Source organism: Typopeltis vanoorti, chromosome 8 (genome assembly GCF_054136105.1).
Source record: "Typopeltis vanoorti isolate ZY-2024b chromosome 8, IOZ_Tvanoo_1.0, whole genome shotgun sequence".
NCBI lineage: Eukaryota > Metazoa > Arthropoda > Arachnida > Uropygi > Thelyphonidae > Typopeltis > Typopeltis vanoorti.
The window spans coordinates 114,109,688-114,123,293 of NC_143556.1; the positions used below are offsets into that span (position 1 = coordinate 114,109,688).

The 13,606-nt window shown below is 37.7% G+C and overlaps 1 protein-coding gene across 1 annotated transcript in view; it reads left to right on the forward strand.

Annotated features, from left to right (window-relative positions):
• The window catches only part of LOC150104294 (uncharacterized), a 636,238-nt gene that overhangs the window by 332,320 nt on the left and 290,312 nt on the right, over positions 1-13,606 (forward strand). The window contains exon 30 of the mRNA XM_090396452.1: positions 379-646. Coding sequence (XP_090252578.1) covers positions 379-646 — 268 coding nt within the window. The remainder of the gene's footprint in view (positions 1-378; positions 647-13,606) is intronic.

Here is a 13,606-nt window from a genome sequence, read left to right on the forward strand (position 1 = left end):
TTGATTGTTGAGTAGGTTAAAATAAGGAAACTGGCATGTCTAACTGATATTCAGTTTATGAGAGTGTGTTGAAAAGTTGTGATAATCATCATTAAGAAATTATTGCAATTACAAATTATTACAATTTAATGAAACATGGCAGTTAAAGGGTTTTAAGATATGTTCTTTCTTGTGGTTATATCAGTTGCTTTAATATATCATTTTTGTTCTAGATGTTTATCAGAACTTTTCAGCCCCCCCCCCCATATATCTTTCATTCTTTTATATATATATATTTTTTTTTTTTTTTAAATTGTCCTGAGAAGTTTTATACTAATGTAGCTGCTTATTTTTACAAACACTTGGTAATATCACGATATTTTTGTTTTTTACTTACAGCTAACAGTGAAATACACTTTACGAATTCAGCCAGCTGTGCATCAACTACTACTTTATGATTTGTGTGGATCAACATTAGGTTTAATATTTGATCTCGGAGTACCTAGTACATCAGTAATCATAGAACCAATTCTTAATGTAACATCACAAAATGTTGGGGGACTTTGTCCTGGAATTTTGGCTATCAGATCCAATGTAACAAGAGGCTTCACATGTGGAGAAGGAGAAGTACTCAATTCAGCAAAAGGAGGAGATATTCCAAATTGCTGTATGTAATAATTTTTTAAACAGTACTTGAAATATAATCTTCATTCACAGAGTGTCATGTATATGTTTTGTTATGTATGTGCACATGTGCATATAATCAATAACTCTAATTTTAAAAGTTATAAATGATTAATGAGAATCTTTATTGTAGAAACAAAAGATTGTAGAAATAATTGCATCTAAAATGGGTTAGTTTTAGTTACTTCTGTATTTTTTAAAAAAGAAATATTATTATAAGCCTTTCAGAAAAATATATTCTATTTATATGAAAATAAAGCCCCCCCCCCCTCTTAAACATAGATTATCTTAATGTATTCAATGTGAATTAGACAATAGTCAACATTTCTAAAGTTGTGAACAGCACAAGCTCAGAATCATTTGTTATGCAGTTTGCAGACTTTTTGTAGAGAATGAACTTGATGGCTCTATATTCAAAAATAATTTCAATCAAGTTGTCCCCTGCCCTGCTCCTGTTGAGGAGCAGGGTAGGGGACAACATGATTGAAATTAGTCATCATTGAATAGATAACACAGGAGGAATGGTGTGCACTTTATAGATCTGTTAACTGAATTTTATGGATTGCACTTGAATGGTTTGGAATCAGAAGTCTGGAGAAATTGCTGTTCATTAGAATGGAAAATTGCAAAGTCAAAGAAACAAACTATAAAGAGGATGCAGGAGACTGAGTGTGTGCGGGTACCCATGAGACTAGTGAGAATAACCAGAAAATGCGAATGTGAATGGAGTTGTCAATTAAAAGGATAAAGATTGTTGTGAGCCTGAAGGATACGACAGTTATACTAATACCAGAAGCATCAAGAATAAAGAGAAGATTTGGCATTGATTGGTGCAATGCATTAGAGAGGCTTGGTTGATGGAGGATAATAATTACACAATGTAAGGGGGCTATAGTATTTTCAGAGAAGATAAAGAGAATAGGATGAAAGAAGTACTGCTGATGCATTGGCAAACTAGCTTGAGAAGAGCATGCCTAGTAATTATTCTGGGGGGGGGGGGGGTTCATCTATGAGGACCAAGACTAGAGACTTGAAGAAGAAAAGATGACATGGAGTAAAATGAAATTTATTATTATTATAATCAGTGTTATTGTTATTATTATCTCCCAAGTCCTAGATGAGTCTTTAACTCAATGCAGTCTTGAGTTAAAGATCATCATACCACACCTTAAACACACTCAAACTCTCTGAAGACACCACACTCTCAGGCAAGGCATTCCAATCATTCACAACTCTGCATGCAAAAAATCTACTTCTCACTCTCCTGCTCGCACCCTCCTTATACAGTTTCCAGGGATGACCTCTGGTTCTCTCCTGATCTCTCACCATTTGCTACAAAATCTCTCCAACATTGGTCCTATAATAACCCCTTACTAACTTGTAGGTCTCTATCACATCCCCCCTCCCCTCTTCCTCCTATCCACTAGACTCTGTAAATTGCATTAGCCGTCCCCTCTGGACCCTTTACAACATCTCTTCGTTCTTTTGAAAACCAGGTGACTGTGCACAGTAGTCCACGTGTGGCCTGATCAGTGCCTTATACAATGGAACAAGAATCTCCCTACTTTTACAAGTCAGTGTCCTCTGCATCATTCCTAGAAGTCTTTGTGTTGTCCTCACAATTTTGGCACTGTGTCTCCTAAATTTCAGATCCTTATCCACTATCACTCCAAGATCCCTTATTTCCTCCATTCCTCCACCTCTGACAATATATCCCACCAAGCATAAATTTTTCATCCCATCTTTGTTTCCCAAATTTTAAAACCTTACATTTTGCAATGTTGAACTCTCATCCCCATTCCTGTTCCCATTCACTCAATTTATTCAAGTCTTCTTGTAAGGCCACAACATCTTCTCTACTCTTCATAGTTCATCCCAACTTTGTATCATCTGCAAACAACTGAATGTCTCCATCCAAATCCTTGCCAATATCATTAACATACAAGTTAAACAGTAATGGCCTTTAAACAGATCCCTGAGGTACACCTCTAGTGACTTTCCTCTTCTGGGATATTGCTTTCCCATACACAACTTGCTGATACCTATCAGATAGCCAGTCTCCAATCCAGTGCACTAATCTGATATCCAATGCCATCTGCTTTAGTTTGACTATCAACTTATCATGCAGTAATCTATCAAAAGTGTGCAAAATCTAAGTATACTACCGTGAATCCTTCATCTGTCCAAGGAAGCCATCACCTTATTGTAATAAGTAAGTAGATTATTAAAACATGACCTCCTTTTAGCAAATCCATGCTCCATCAAAGACAATACCATTGTTGTCAACCCAATTCTGAAACCTAGTTTTTTATCAACTGCTCTCAATCTCTCCATGAAGTCACATTCACAAGAATGAAAGACCTTTATAAACTCATTAAGTATCTGCACTATATCTTCTGCAGCAGTTGTCCTTATTCTGTTTTCTCCAATCATTGTCATCCTTTCATAATCATTCTTTCTTTTGCTGACTACATATCGAAAGAACTCCTTAGGATTCTTTTTGGCCTCATCAAAGTGGGTGAGGCCAAAAAGGTCTTTTGGCTGGTCTTTGTAGTTCTCATAGAATTGATTATTTCCACTTCTCTTATACTGCCTCCATAATGTCCTTTTTCTCTGTATCGCATGCTTAATCTCTTTATGCATCCATTTCACACCTACCTTATTTAACCTTCTCAGTCTTGGAATACATTTAGACATTGCATCTACTAGATAGTTTTTATAAATCCCCCAAGCTGCATTGATCTCTTTTCCAGCTAACTCCTCATTCAATGCTACACCTGTAAGCTGTCTCCTGAGTTCCTCATAATCACCTCCCTTGTAGTTCCACATATACCCTTTTCTCACAGAGGTCCTCACACTGCTGGCAATCACCCAGGTAATCACTTCATGGTTACTCTCACCAACTGGAGGGTGATTTGACACTTCATTTATAATTACATCCTCTGATGAGATGATCAAATCCAAGACCCTCAGTCCTCGTGTGCTCTCTGTTACATACATATCTATGTGTCCTATCAAAATCTCTGTATCAATAATGTAAAGATTGAATAACAATGGATCAAGGACTCATCCCTGGGGGTACACCACTGGTCACATTAAATCTTGCAGGCTCCTATCCCCATACACCACTTTCTGATATTTTTCAGGCAGCCATCCTTCAAGCTAATAGTTTGTAATCCAATCCCATATCCTCTAACTTATGTAACAGCCTTCTTGATGTGTTGTCAAAAGCTTTAGCAAAGCCCAAAAGTATCATGTTGTATACATTCCCCTTGTCTAACTCATCCATAACATTATTATAAAATGTTAGCAAATTACTCAAACATAACCTTCCCTTAGCAGACTCATGCTGTACATTGCAAAGTATAAATTCTCTGTCAACTCATTTCTATATGTGATCTCTTATCACCTTTTCCAAAATCTTCATCAGAGATACTGATAAGTCAATAGATGCATCAGTGTTTGTTCCACTCTTGTGTGATAGGATAATCATTCATTCTTTCCACTCATGCAAAATCCTCCCTGTGCTGAGACTCAAATTATATAGCGTAGTTAAAGCCAGTTCAGCTGAACACTCTTAACTTGTTGATATTGAATGAGCTCTTATTGCCGAATACTTATTCAGTTTCTGCAAGAGCTCTGGTGTCATCTCCTCATACACTGAATTTCTTCATCCAGTGCAAAAGGTATCTTTGAGTTCTATGTTACATATAACAGGTGGATGGCTTTTATTATCCACCTGTTGGGCACTTGTTGATTAAACAGTCTCTTCTGCATCTGCCACCTGCATACTATCTACATTCAGAAGAGTTATTCTTTTGCATTCATTCTTTCTTTTACTTGCAACATAATCTTAGAATTCTTATGGGTTGTCTTTAGCTTTGAGAGCCAGTAATCACACCCTACTTTTCATAATCACATTTAACTTTCTGTACAATACTTCTAACTCTTTTGGCCCATGCCTTATAATTTTCTTCACTGACATCATCCTTATGCATACTCTATTCCTTCCACATCATCTGTTTTTCTTCACAGTCTCTTGCTTAATAAGATTTCACATCCATTTCACTCCCACTCTTATTTATTCTTCAAACTGTAGGGATACATTCCAATATTGCATCATTGATGATTTTTTTGTAATACTTCTATGCACTGCCAATGTCCTTCCCATCCAGCAACCGATACCATAAATCAGAACTCGTTTCCCTCTCACTTAGTCATAATTTCATGCTTGATAGTTTAGCATGTAACCTTTTCTGAATGAAATATTCATACATTTAGTCATTTCCCAGATCAGTACAACATGATCACTATCACCAACTAGCGGTCACGTCTTTACTGAAAAACCCCACTAGGACTGCAATAACACCCTACTATGTATTTTATCTTGTTAGGCTCCACCTCACACCAGATGGCTTCAAACTCACTACCTTCTTTAAAATTGTTACTAGTATTGTAGGATCATAGGTTTCTACTTTAACCGGCCTCAAATCATCTAATATCATTAGTAGTGTGTGCATGTGCACACACACATCCCTCCTTTCCTATCCATTCTGTCCTTCCTAAAAATACTGTATCCATACTCAATACCAGTAGTATATCTATCTCTGATAGCCAGGTTTCACTAATGCCTACAATTTGAGGTCCCACTGTATCCACCACCAAGGCAAAAGACTTGACCCCTTTGTTCCTAATACTCCTGGAATTTGTGTACACATAAGTTACTTCAATCCTTTTTTTTTGTATGCACTTCTATAATCTACATATCCCAGTTGGACAATTTTCAGATCCCTCTTCATATCTAATGCCTCACTTATACACATCCTTGCATATACTAAATATGTCCATACTGAACAAGCACACAATCATCCTTTAATCATAACACCTCCATGAGTAATCACATTTGTATCATTAAAATACTTGCATTAGTCTCTTTTACACATAAATTCTCACCATTTCTCCTGTCATAATCTGTTTTTTTTGACTCTACATATTGGTCTCATAACAATAAATAATTTTTGAGACTACTGATACCAAATGCATTCAAGTACAGGTCTTTTCTCTTATATAAATCCATGCTCCCTTCAAATATTCATATTCAAACCCACTTCACACACTGACAAAGCTCCAAGAGAAAATCTGTTCAAAATGCTACAGTTATATGATATAAATGTGATATTATATTGATATTAAATGGAATATTATACTTTTATACTTTTTCAAACCACTTAAGGCAATCAGTAAGCAGGTGATAGTCTCGCACTGGGTAATGTAATTCATCTGTCCCTTAAAAATACAATCATTCACAATCCATGCCAACTGCAAGGTTCAGTTTTGTTATGCTAACCACTCATCCAACCAGGCTGACAATTTTTTTCAAACCAGGAAGGCAAAATAGTTGTATTGTCCAAAAGAAGTTCTTTATTAGTCTATATATATATTGATATATATAGACTAATTAGTATTTGAGGAAGAGTAGTGTGGATATTGGAAAAGTTGATCAAAGGGATCAGCTTTCAGCAAAGCCATGGCAAAAGAATTTGGAGGGGAGAGACGTTGATAGTGCATGGGAGGTAGTCAAGGGGCATTCGAAGAGAGCAGTTTCTGAATATATACTTAGAGTCAGAAGGATAAATCAAGTAAGAGTTAGATGGATGAACAGCTTCATTAAATAGGAGTTGTACACAAAGAAAAGGTTTCGGAGGAATTATAAAAAAAAAAAGGTGACCAGAATGCCCATGAGCAGTATAAGATGCAGGCAAGAAGGGTATCCAGTATGGTAAGGAAGACTAAAACTAATTATGACAGAAAGCTAGCTGATGAGGCCTAAAGTAATCCTAAAGAGTTTTTTCGCTATGTGGCAAGTAAAAGGAGGAATGACTACTGAAGGATGACTTTAAAAGGTGCTGGTGATAGGGAGGTAGCAGAACCAAAACAAATAGTTAAATTACTGAAGAATTTTTTTTTTGGGGGGGGGTCATTGAGGGGGTGACATGGCAATGCCAGATGTGATATTGACTGATAGGAGAATACAGGTTGAAGAAATAGAGGTGTTTAAGATATTGCAGAACCTCAACACAAATACAGCCATGAGACTAGATGCCATATTGGTCTGTGTATTATGAAAATGTACAAGGGAATTATCAGCTCCTCTGACAAAGCTGTTTAATTTAAGCTACAGTACTGGAAGGTGCCAACAACAACCATAGGTTCAACGCCCGTAGGTGTCTGATGCCATCTTGATAAGATTGTTCTACTGCATTCAATTTTGTGTAAAATGACTCAGTTTGTGTACAGAGTTTCTGCACCATTTGACAATGTCATCGCCTCATTCTCTGTTTGGTCTTCCTCTTTTTTTCTTCCCTTCATTCATTCCAAACAGCAATGTTTTTAATTTTCTCTCATTGTTCATTCTAAATATATATGAAGGATGACTTTAAAAGGTTCTGGTGATAGGTAGGAAGGTAGCAGAACCAAAACAAATAGTTAAATTACTGAATAAGAATTTTTTTTGGGCGGGGGGTCATCGAGGTGGTGACATGGCAATGCCATATTTGGTCTTCTTCTTTTTTTCTTCCCTTCATTCATTCCAAACAGCAATGTTTTTAATTTTCTCTCATTGTTCATTCTATGGCCAAATAGTCATAGTTTCCTTTTGGTTATTTTCTATATCAGGTTTTCTTTTGGTTGTATTCATCTATAGATTTCCTCATTGTTCACTTTCTGGATCCAGCTTATCCTCAAGATCTTTCTATAGCACTTCCTCTCGAATGCTAATATTCTCCTTTCAGATTCTCTCAGGAGCACCCAAGCATCACATCCATAAAGCATGCTGCTGAAGATAAAGGTTTCCACAATGTGCAGTTTAGTATGCATCTTTATAGCTTGGCTCTTCCATATTTTGTCCATGGCCTTTAAGATAGCTGTTGCTCTGGCTATTCTAATTTTTACCTCTTTTTTGGGTCCAAGTTATGCATCATGTGTCATCTAAGATATGTGAAGTGTTCCACATTTTTCAGTTGAAATCTTTCAAGGGTAACTTTATTCAATAACTCCTGCTGTGTGAATATCATTGTTTTAGTTTTTTCACAATTGACATTGTGAAAAATCATAAAAATCAAAAGTCCATATCAAAATAGTCCCATTGCATAAAAAGGGCTCCAAGACAGAAGTAGCAAATTATAGGCCAATCAGCGTCTTAGGAGTGATGGTTAAGGTATTGGAGAAATTGGTGAAAGACAAAATTCAGGACTGGGTGGATAGGAGTATGATACTGTATAAGGGATAACATAGTTTTTTTGTGAAGGGAATATCTTGCCTTAGTAATTTGCTTACATTTTATAATCAGGTGACAATGGAGTTGAATAAGGGAAATGGCTACTCCGTGGTATTATTAGAATTTGAAAAAGCATTTGACAAGATTCCACATAGAAATATATTGCATAAATTGGAGCAAATGGGGACAGATATGAATTATGAATCTTGTGATTTCAATTAGAGAGTGGCTGATAGCCAGAAGTCCATCAGCGATCCTCAAATTTAAATTCTAATTTACTTGCCTTCATCACTTCCAGGAGAAGACAAGTGACCAGTGGTGCACCAAAAGGCTCAGTACTTGGTCCTCTGTTGTTTAATTTGCATATCATATCAATGATATAAGAAATGATTTGACAGGAAATATTCACATTTGCTGATAGTGCTAAACTGGGAAGAGCAAAGGTAAATGAAGGTGATGCAGAGGTCCTGCAGAAAGATTTAAACAGACTAGCAGTATGGGCAAAGATAAATAGCTACATGTTAATGTGGCCAAGGGTAAAGTGGTGCACTTTGGGATCAAAAGCTGCATACTGTATTGATGGATTCTCGTGGAAAGGCTTAGACGTTGGCTATGCATTTTCACTATATAATTTAAGGAAATTACAACGTACTAGGATATACATTAAAATTAAATTTTAATATATTTCTATATTTCGGCAACGTCACGTTGCCATTTTCAAGAACAAGTACAAGACACGTGCACGCAGGCACAACAAACAGTAAGTGAGGAAGAAGTAGGAAGCTCATTATTTCTCCTAAAGTCCTAATGGTGCCCTCTAGCGGGCAATGTTGGTATTCTTGGGCGACTGGGCTGAAGGTCTTCAAATGTAGGTTTCCCAAATTTGAGGAAGTCTCATGCAGCCAAATTTGTTGAGGTTTGGATCGTTTCTTAGGGCTGAAGCTGATTCCATGAAAAGCCTTTCATATCTGTATTTGCTACGGTGTATTATCCTGGCTTTCTTCCACTGTATTCTATGGCAGGTATCCAGAGCATGGTCAGCAAGACCCGAGTGGCTGTATTGGTGAAACCGGATGTAGTCCTTGTGTTCTGAAATTCTGATATTTGCTGTCCTGCCTGTTTGGCCAAAGTAGGACAGCTTACAACTGCAAGGGACCTTGTATACACCAGGTAGGTCTAGGGGGGAAGGTTGGTCTTTAGTAGAGCGGATAAGGGATGCCAATTTTTTATATGGTCTGTAACAAGAAGTTAAGTTATGTTTTTTTAGGATTTTTGTGATTTTTTCCGAGGTGCCTCGGATATAGGGTATGGTGATGGATTTAGAGTAATCCTTGTTGTGAGGGGGTGGGGGGTTGTGGTTTACTGGTTTCAATATTTTTTGGATTTTTTTGGGGGGATAGCCATTGGCTAAGAAAGTGTTGAGAATGTGGTTTAGTTCTGTGGTTAGGGCATTGTCATTCGAGCAGATAAGTTTAGCCCTGTTGTGTAGTGTCTTAATGACTCCATATTGTTGAGGAGGGGTGGTGGGATTGTTGGTGAATGTATCTGCCTGTATGGGTGGGTTTTCTATATATTGAGAAAACCAAGGTTCCATCAGGCTGCCGTGTGACTAGTGTGTCTAAGAAAGGAATTCAGTTGTTTTTTTCTTCTTCCAGGGTGAATTTGATTCTGGGGTGTTGGTTGTTTAGGTGGGTTAAGAAGGAGAGGAGTGCATTGGAGCCATGTGGCCAAATAGCAAATACATCATCTACATAGCGAACCAAACGGTTGGTTTTTGTGGGGCAGAGTGTAAGGCTTTCTCTTCAAAAGTCTCCATATAAAAGTTGGCCAATGGTGGGGAGAGTGGAGAACCCATGGCTGTCCCCTCTATTTGTTTGTAGAATTTTCCTTGCCAAACAAAATAGCAAAAACGATCCCACCAACTCACAAATTAGAAAACTCCACAGGCTCCTTAAGAAGGTCACTTCTTGGCCTGTGGAAATCACTAACAAATTAAAACCATATAACTCCTTACTCCCCCACATTTATGGACTCCCGAAAATTCACAAGGAAAATGTGCCATTACGTCCCATAGTGGATGGCATTGATTCCCCCACATATAAACTAGCTAAACATTTGGCCAAAGCTCTCTCACACTATACTGGCAACACACCTTCATACATAAAAAAACTCAGCCCACTTCAAAGCCAGTATAGAAAACCTTACACTCAAACACACTGACATAATGGTCAGTTTTGATGTCTCCTCCCTATTCACAAATGTCCCACTCAAAGAATCTTTAGAGCTAATCCAAGCTAAATTTCCTCCCGATATCTCAGCCCTATTTCAGTTCACAATGAACTCAGGCTATTTTGTTTGGCAAGGAAAATTCTACAAACAAATAGAGGGGATAGCCATGGGTTCTCCACTCTCCCCACCATTGGCCAACTTTTATATGGAGACTTTTGAAGAGAAAGCCTTACACTCTGCCCCACAAAAACCAACCATTTCGCTTCGCTATGTAGATGATGTATTTGCTATTTGGCCACATGGCTCCAATGCACTCCTCTCCTTCTTAACCCACCTAAACAACCAACACCCCAGAATCAAATTCACCCTGGAAGAAGAAAAAAACAACTGAATTCCTTTCTTAGACACACTAGTCACACGGCAGCCTGATGGAACCTTGGTTTTCTCAATATATAGAAAACCCACCCATACAGGCAGATACATTCACCAACAATCCCACCACCCCTCCTCAACAATATGGAGTCATTAAGACACTACACAACAGGGCTAAACTTATCTGCTCGAATGACAATGCCCTAACCACAGAACTAAACCACATTCTCAACACTTTCTTAGCCAATGGCTATCCCCCCAAAAAAATCCAAAAAATATTGAAACCAGTAAACCACAACCCCCCACCCCCTCACAACAAGGATTACTCTAAATCCATCACCATACCCTATATCCGAGGCACCTCGGAAAAAATCACAAAAATCCTAAAAAAACATAACTTAACTTCTTGTTACAGACCATATAAAAAATTGGCATCCCTTATCCGCTCTACTAAAGACCAACCTTCCCCCCTAGACCTACCTGGTGTATACAAGGTCCCTTGCAGTTGTAAGCTGTCCTACTTTGGCCAAACAGGCAGGACAGCAAATATCAGAATTTCAGAACACAAGGACTACATCCGGTTTCACCAATACAGCCACTCGGGTCTTGCTGACCATGCTCTGGATACCTGCCATAGAATACAGTGGAAGAAAGCCAGGATAATACACCGTAGCAAATACAGATATGAAAGGCTTTTCATGGAATCAGCTTCAGCCCTAAGAAACGATCCAAACCTCAACAAATTTGGCTGCATGAGACTTCCTCAAATTTGGGAAACCTACATTTGAAGACCTTCAGCCCAGTCGCCCAAGAATACCAACATTGCCCGCTAGAGGGCACCATTAGGACTTTAGGAGAAATAATGAGCTTCCTACTTCTTCCTCACTTACTGTTTGTTGTGCCTGCGTGCACGTGTCTTGTACTTGTTCTTGAAAATGGCAACGTGACGTTGCCGAAATATAGAAATATATTAAAATTTAATTTTAATGTATATCCTAGTACGTTGTAATTTCCTTAAATTATATAGTGAAAATGCATAACCAACGTCTAAGCCTTTCCACGAGAATCCATCAATACAGTATGCAGCTTTTGATCCCAAAGTGCACCACTTTACCCTTGGCCACATTAACATGTAGCTATTTATCTTTGCCCATACTGCTAGTCTGTTTAAATCTTTCTGCAGGACCTCTGCATCACCTTCATTTACCTTTGCTCTTCCCAGTTTAGCACTATCAGCAAATGTGAATATTTCCTGTCAAATCATTTCTTATATCATTGATATGATATGCAAATTAAACAACAGAGGACCAAGTACTGAGCCTTTTGGTGCACCACTGGTCACTTGTCTTCTCCTGGAAGTGATGAAGGCAAGTAAATTAGAATTTAAATTTGAGGATCGCTGATGGACTTCTGGCTATCAGCCACTCTCTAATTGAAATCACAAGATTCATAATTCATATCTGTCCCCATTTGCTCCAATTTATGCAATATATTTCTATGTGGAATCTTGTCAAATGCTTTTTCAAATTCTAATAATACCACGGAGTAGCCATTTCCCTTATTCAACTCCATTGTCACCTGATTATAAAATGTAAGCAAATTACTAAGGCAAGATATTCCCTTCACAAAAAAAACTATGTTATCCCTTATACAGTATCATACTCCTATCCACCCAGTCCTGAATTTTGTCTTTCACCAATTTCTCCAATACCTTAACCATCACTCCTAAGACGCTGATTGGCCTATAATTTGCTACTTCTGTCTTGGAGCCCTTTTTATGCAATGGGACTATTTTGATATGGACTTTTGATTTTTATGATTTTTCACAATGTCAATTGTGAAAAAACTAAAGCAATGATATTCACACAGCAGGAGTTATTGAATAAAGTTACCCTTGAAAGATTTCAACTGAAAAATGTGGAACACTTCACATATCTTGGATGACACATGATGCATAACTTGGACCCAAAAAAGAGGTAAAAATTAGAATAGCCAGAGCAACAGCTATCTTAAAGGCCATGGACAAAATATGGAAGAGCCAAGCTATAAAGATGCATACTAAACTGCACATTGTGGAAACCTTTATCTTCAGCAGCATGCTTTATGGATGTGATGCTTGGGTGCTCCTGAGAGAATCTGAAAGGAGAATATTAGCATTCGAGAGGAAGTGCTATAGAAAGATCTTGAGGATAAGCTGGATCCAGAAAGTGAACAATGAGAAAATCTATAGATGAATACAACCAAAAGAAAACCTGATATAGAAAATAATCAAAAGGAAACTATGACTATTTGGCCATAGAATGAACGATGAGAGAAAATTAAAAACATTGCTGTTTGGAATGAATGAAGGGAAGAAAAAAAGAGGAAGACCAAACAGAGAATGAGGCGATGACATTGTCAAATGGTGCAGAAACTCTATACACAAACTGAGTCATCTTACGCAAAATTGAATGCAGTGGCAGAATCTTATCAAGATGGCATCAGACACCTACAGGTGTTGATCCTATAGTGGTGGTTGTTGTTGGCACCTTCCAGTACTGTAGCTTAAATTAAACAGCTTTGTCAGAGGAGCTGATAATTCCCTTGTACATTTTCATAATACACAGACCAATATGGCATCTAGTCTCATGGCTGTATTTGTGTTGAGGTTCTGCAATATCTTAATCACCTCTATTTCTTCAACCTGTATTCTCCTATCAGTCAATATCACATCTGGCATTGCCATGTCACCACCTCGATGACCCCCCCCCAAAAAAAAAAAAATTCCTATTCAGTAATTTAACTATTTGTTTTGGTTCTGCTACCTCCCTATCACCAGCACCTTTTAAAGTCATCCTTCAGTAGTCATTCCTCCTTTTACTTGCCACATAGCGAAAAAACTCTTTAGGATTACTTTTGGCCTCATCAGCTAGCTTTCTGTCATAATTAGTTTTAGTCTTCCTTACCATACTGGACATCCTTCTTGCCTGCATCTTATACTACTCATGGGCATTCTGGTCACCTTTTTTTTTTATAATCCCTCCGAAACCTTTTCTTTGTGTACAACTCCTATTTAATGAAGCTGTT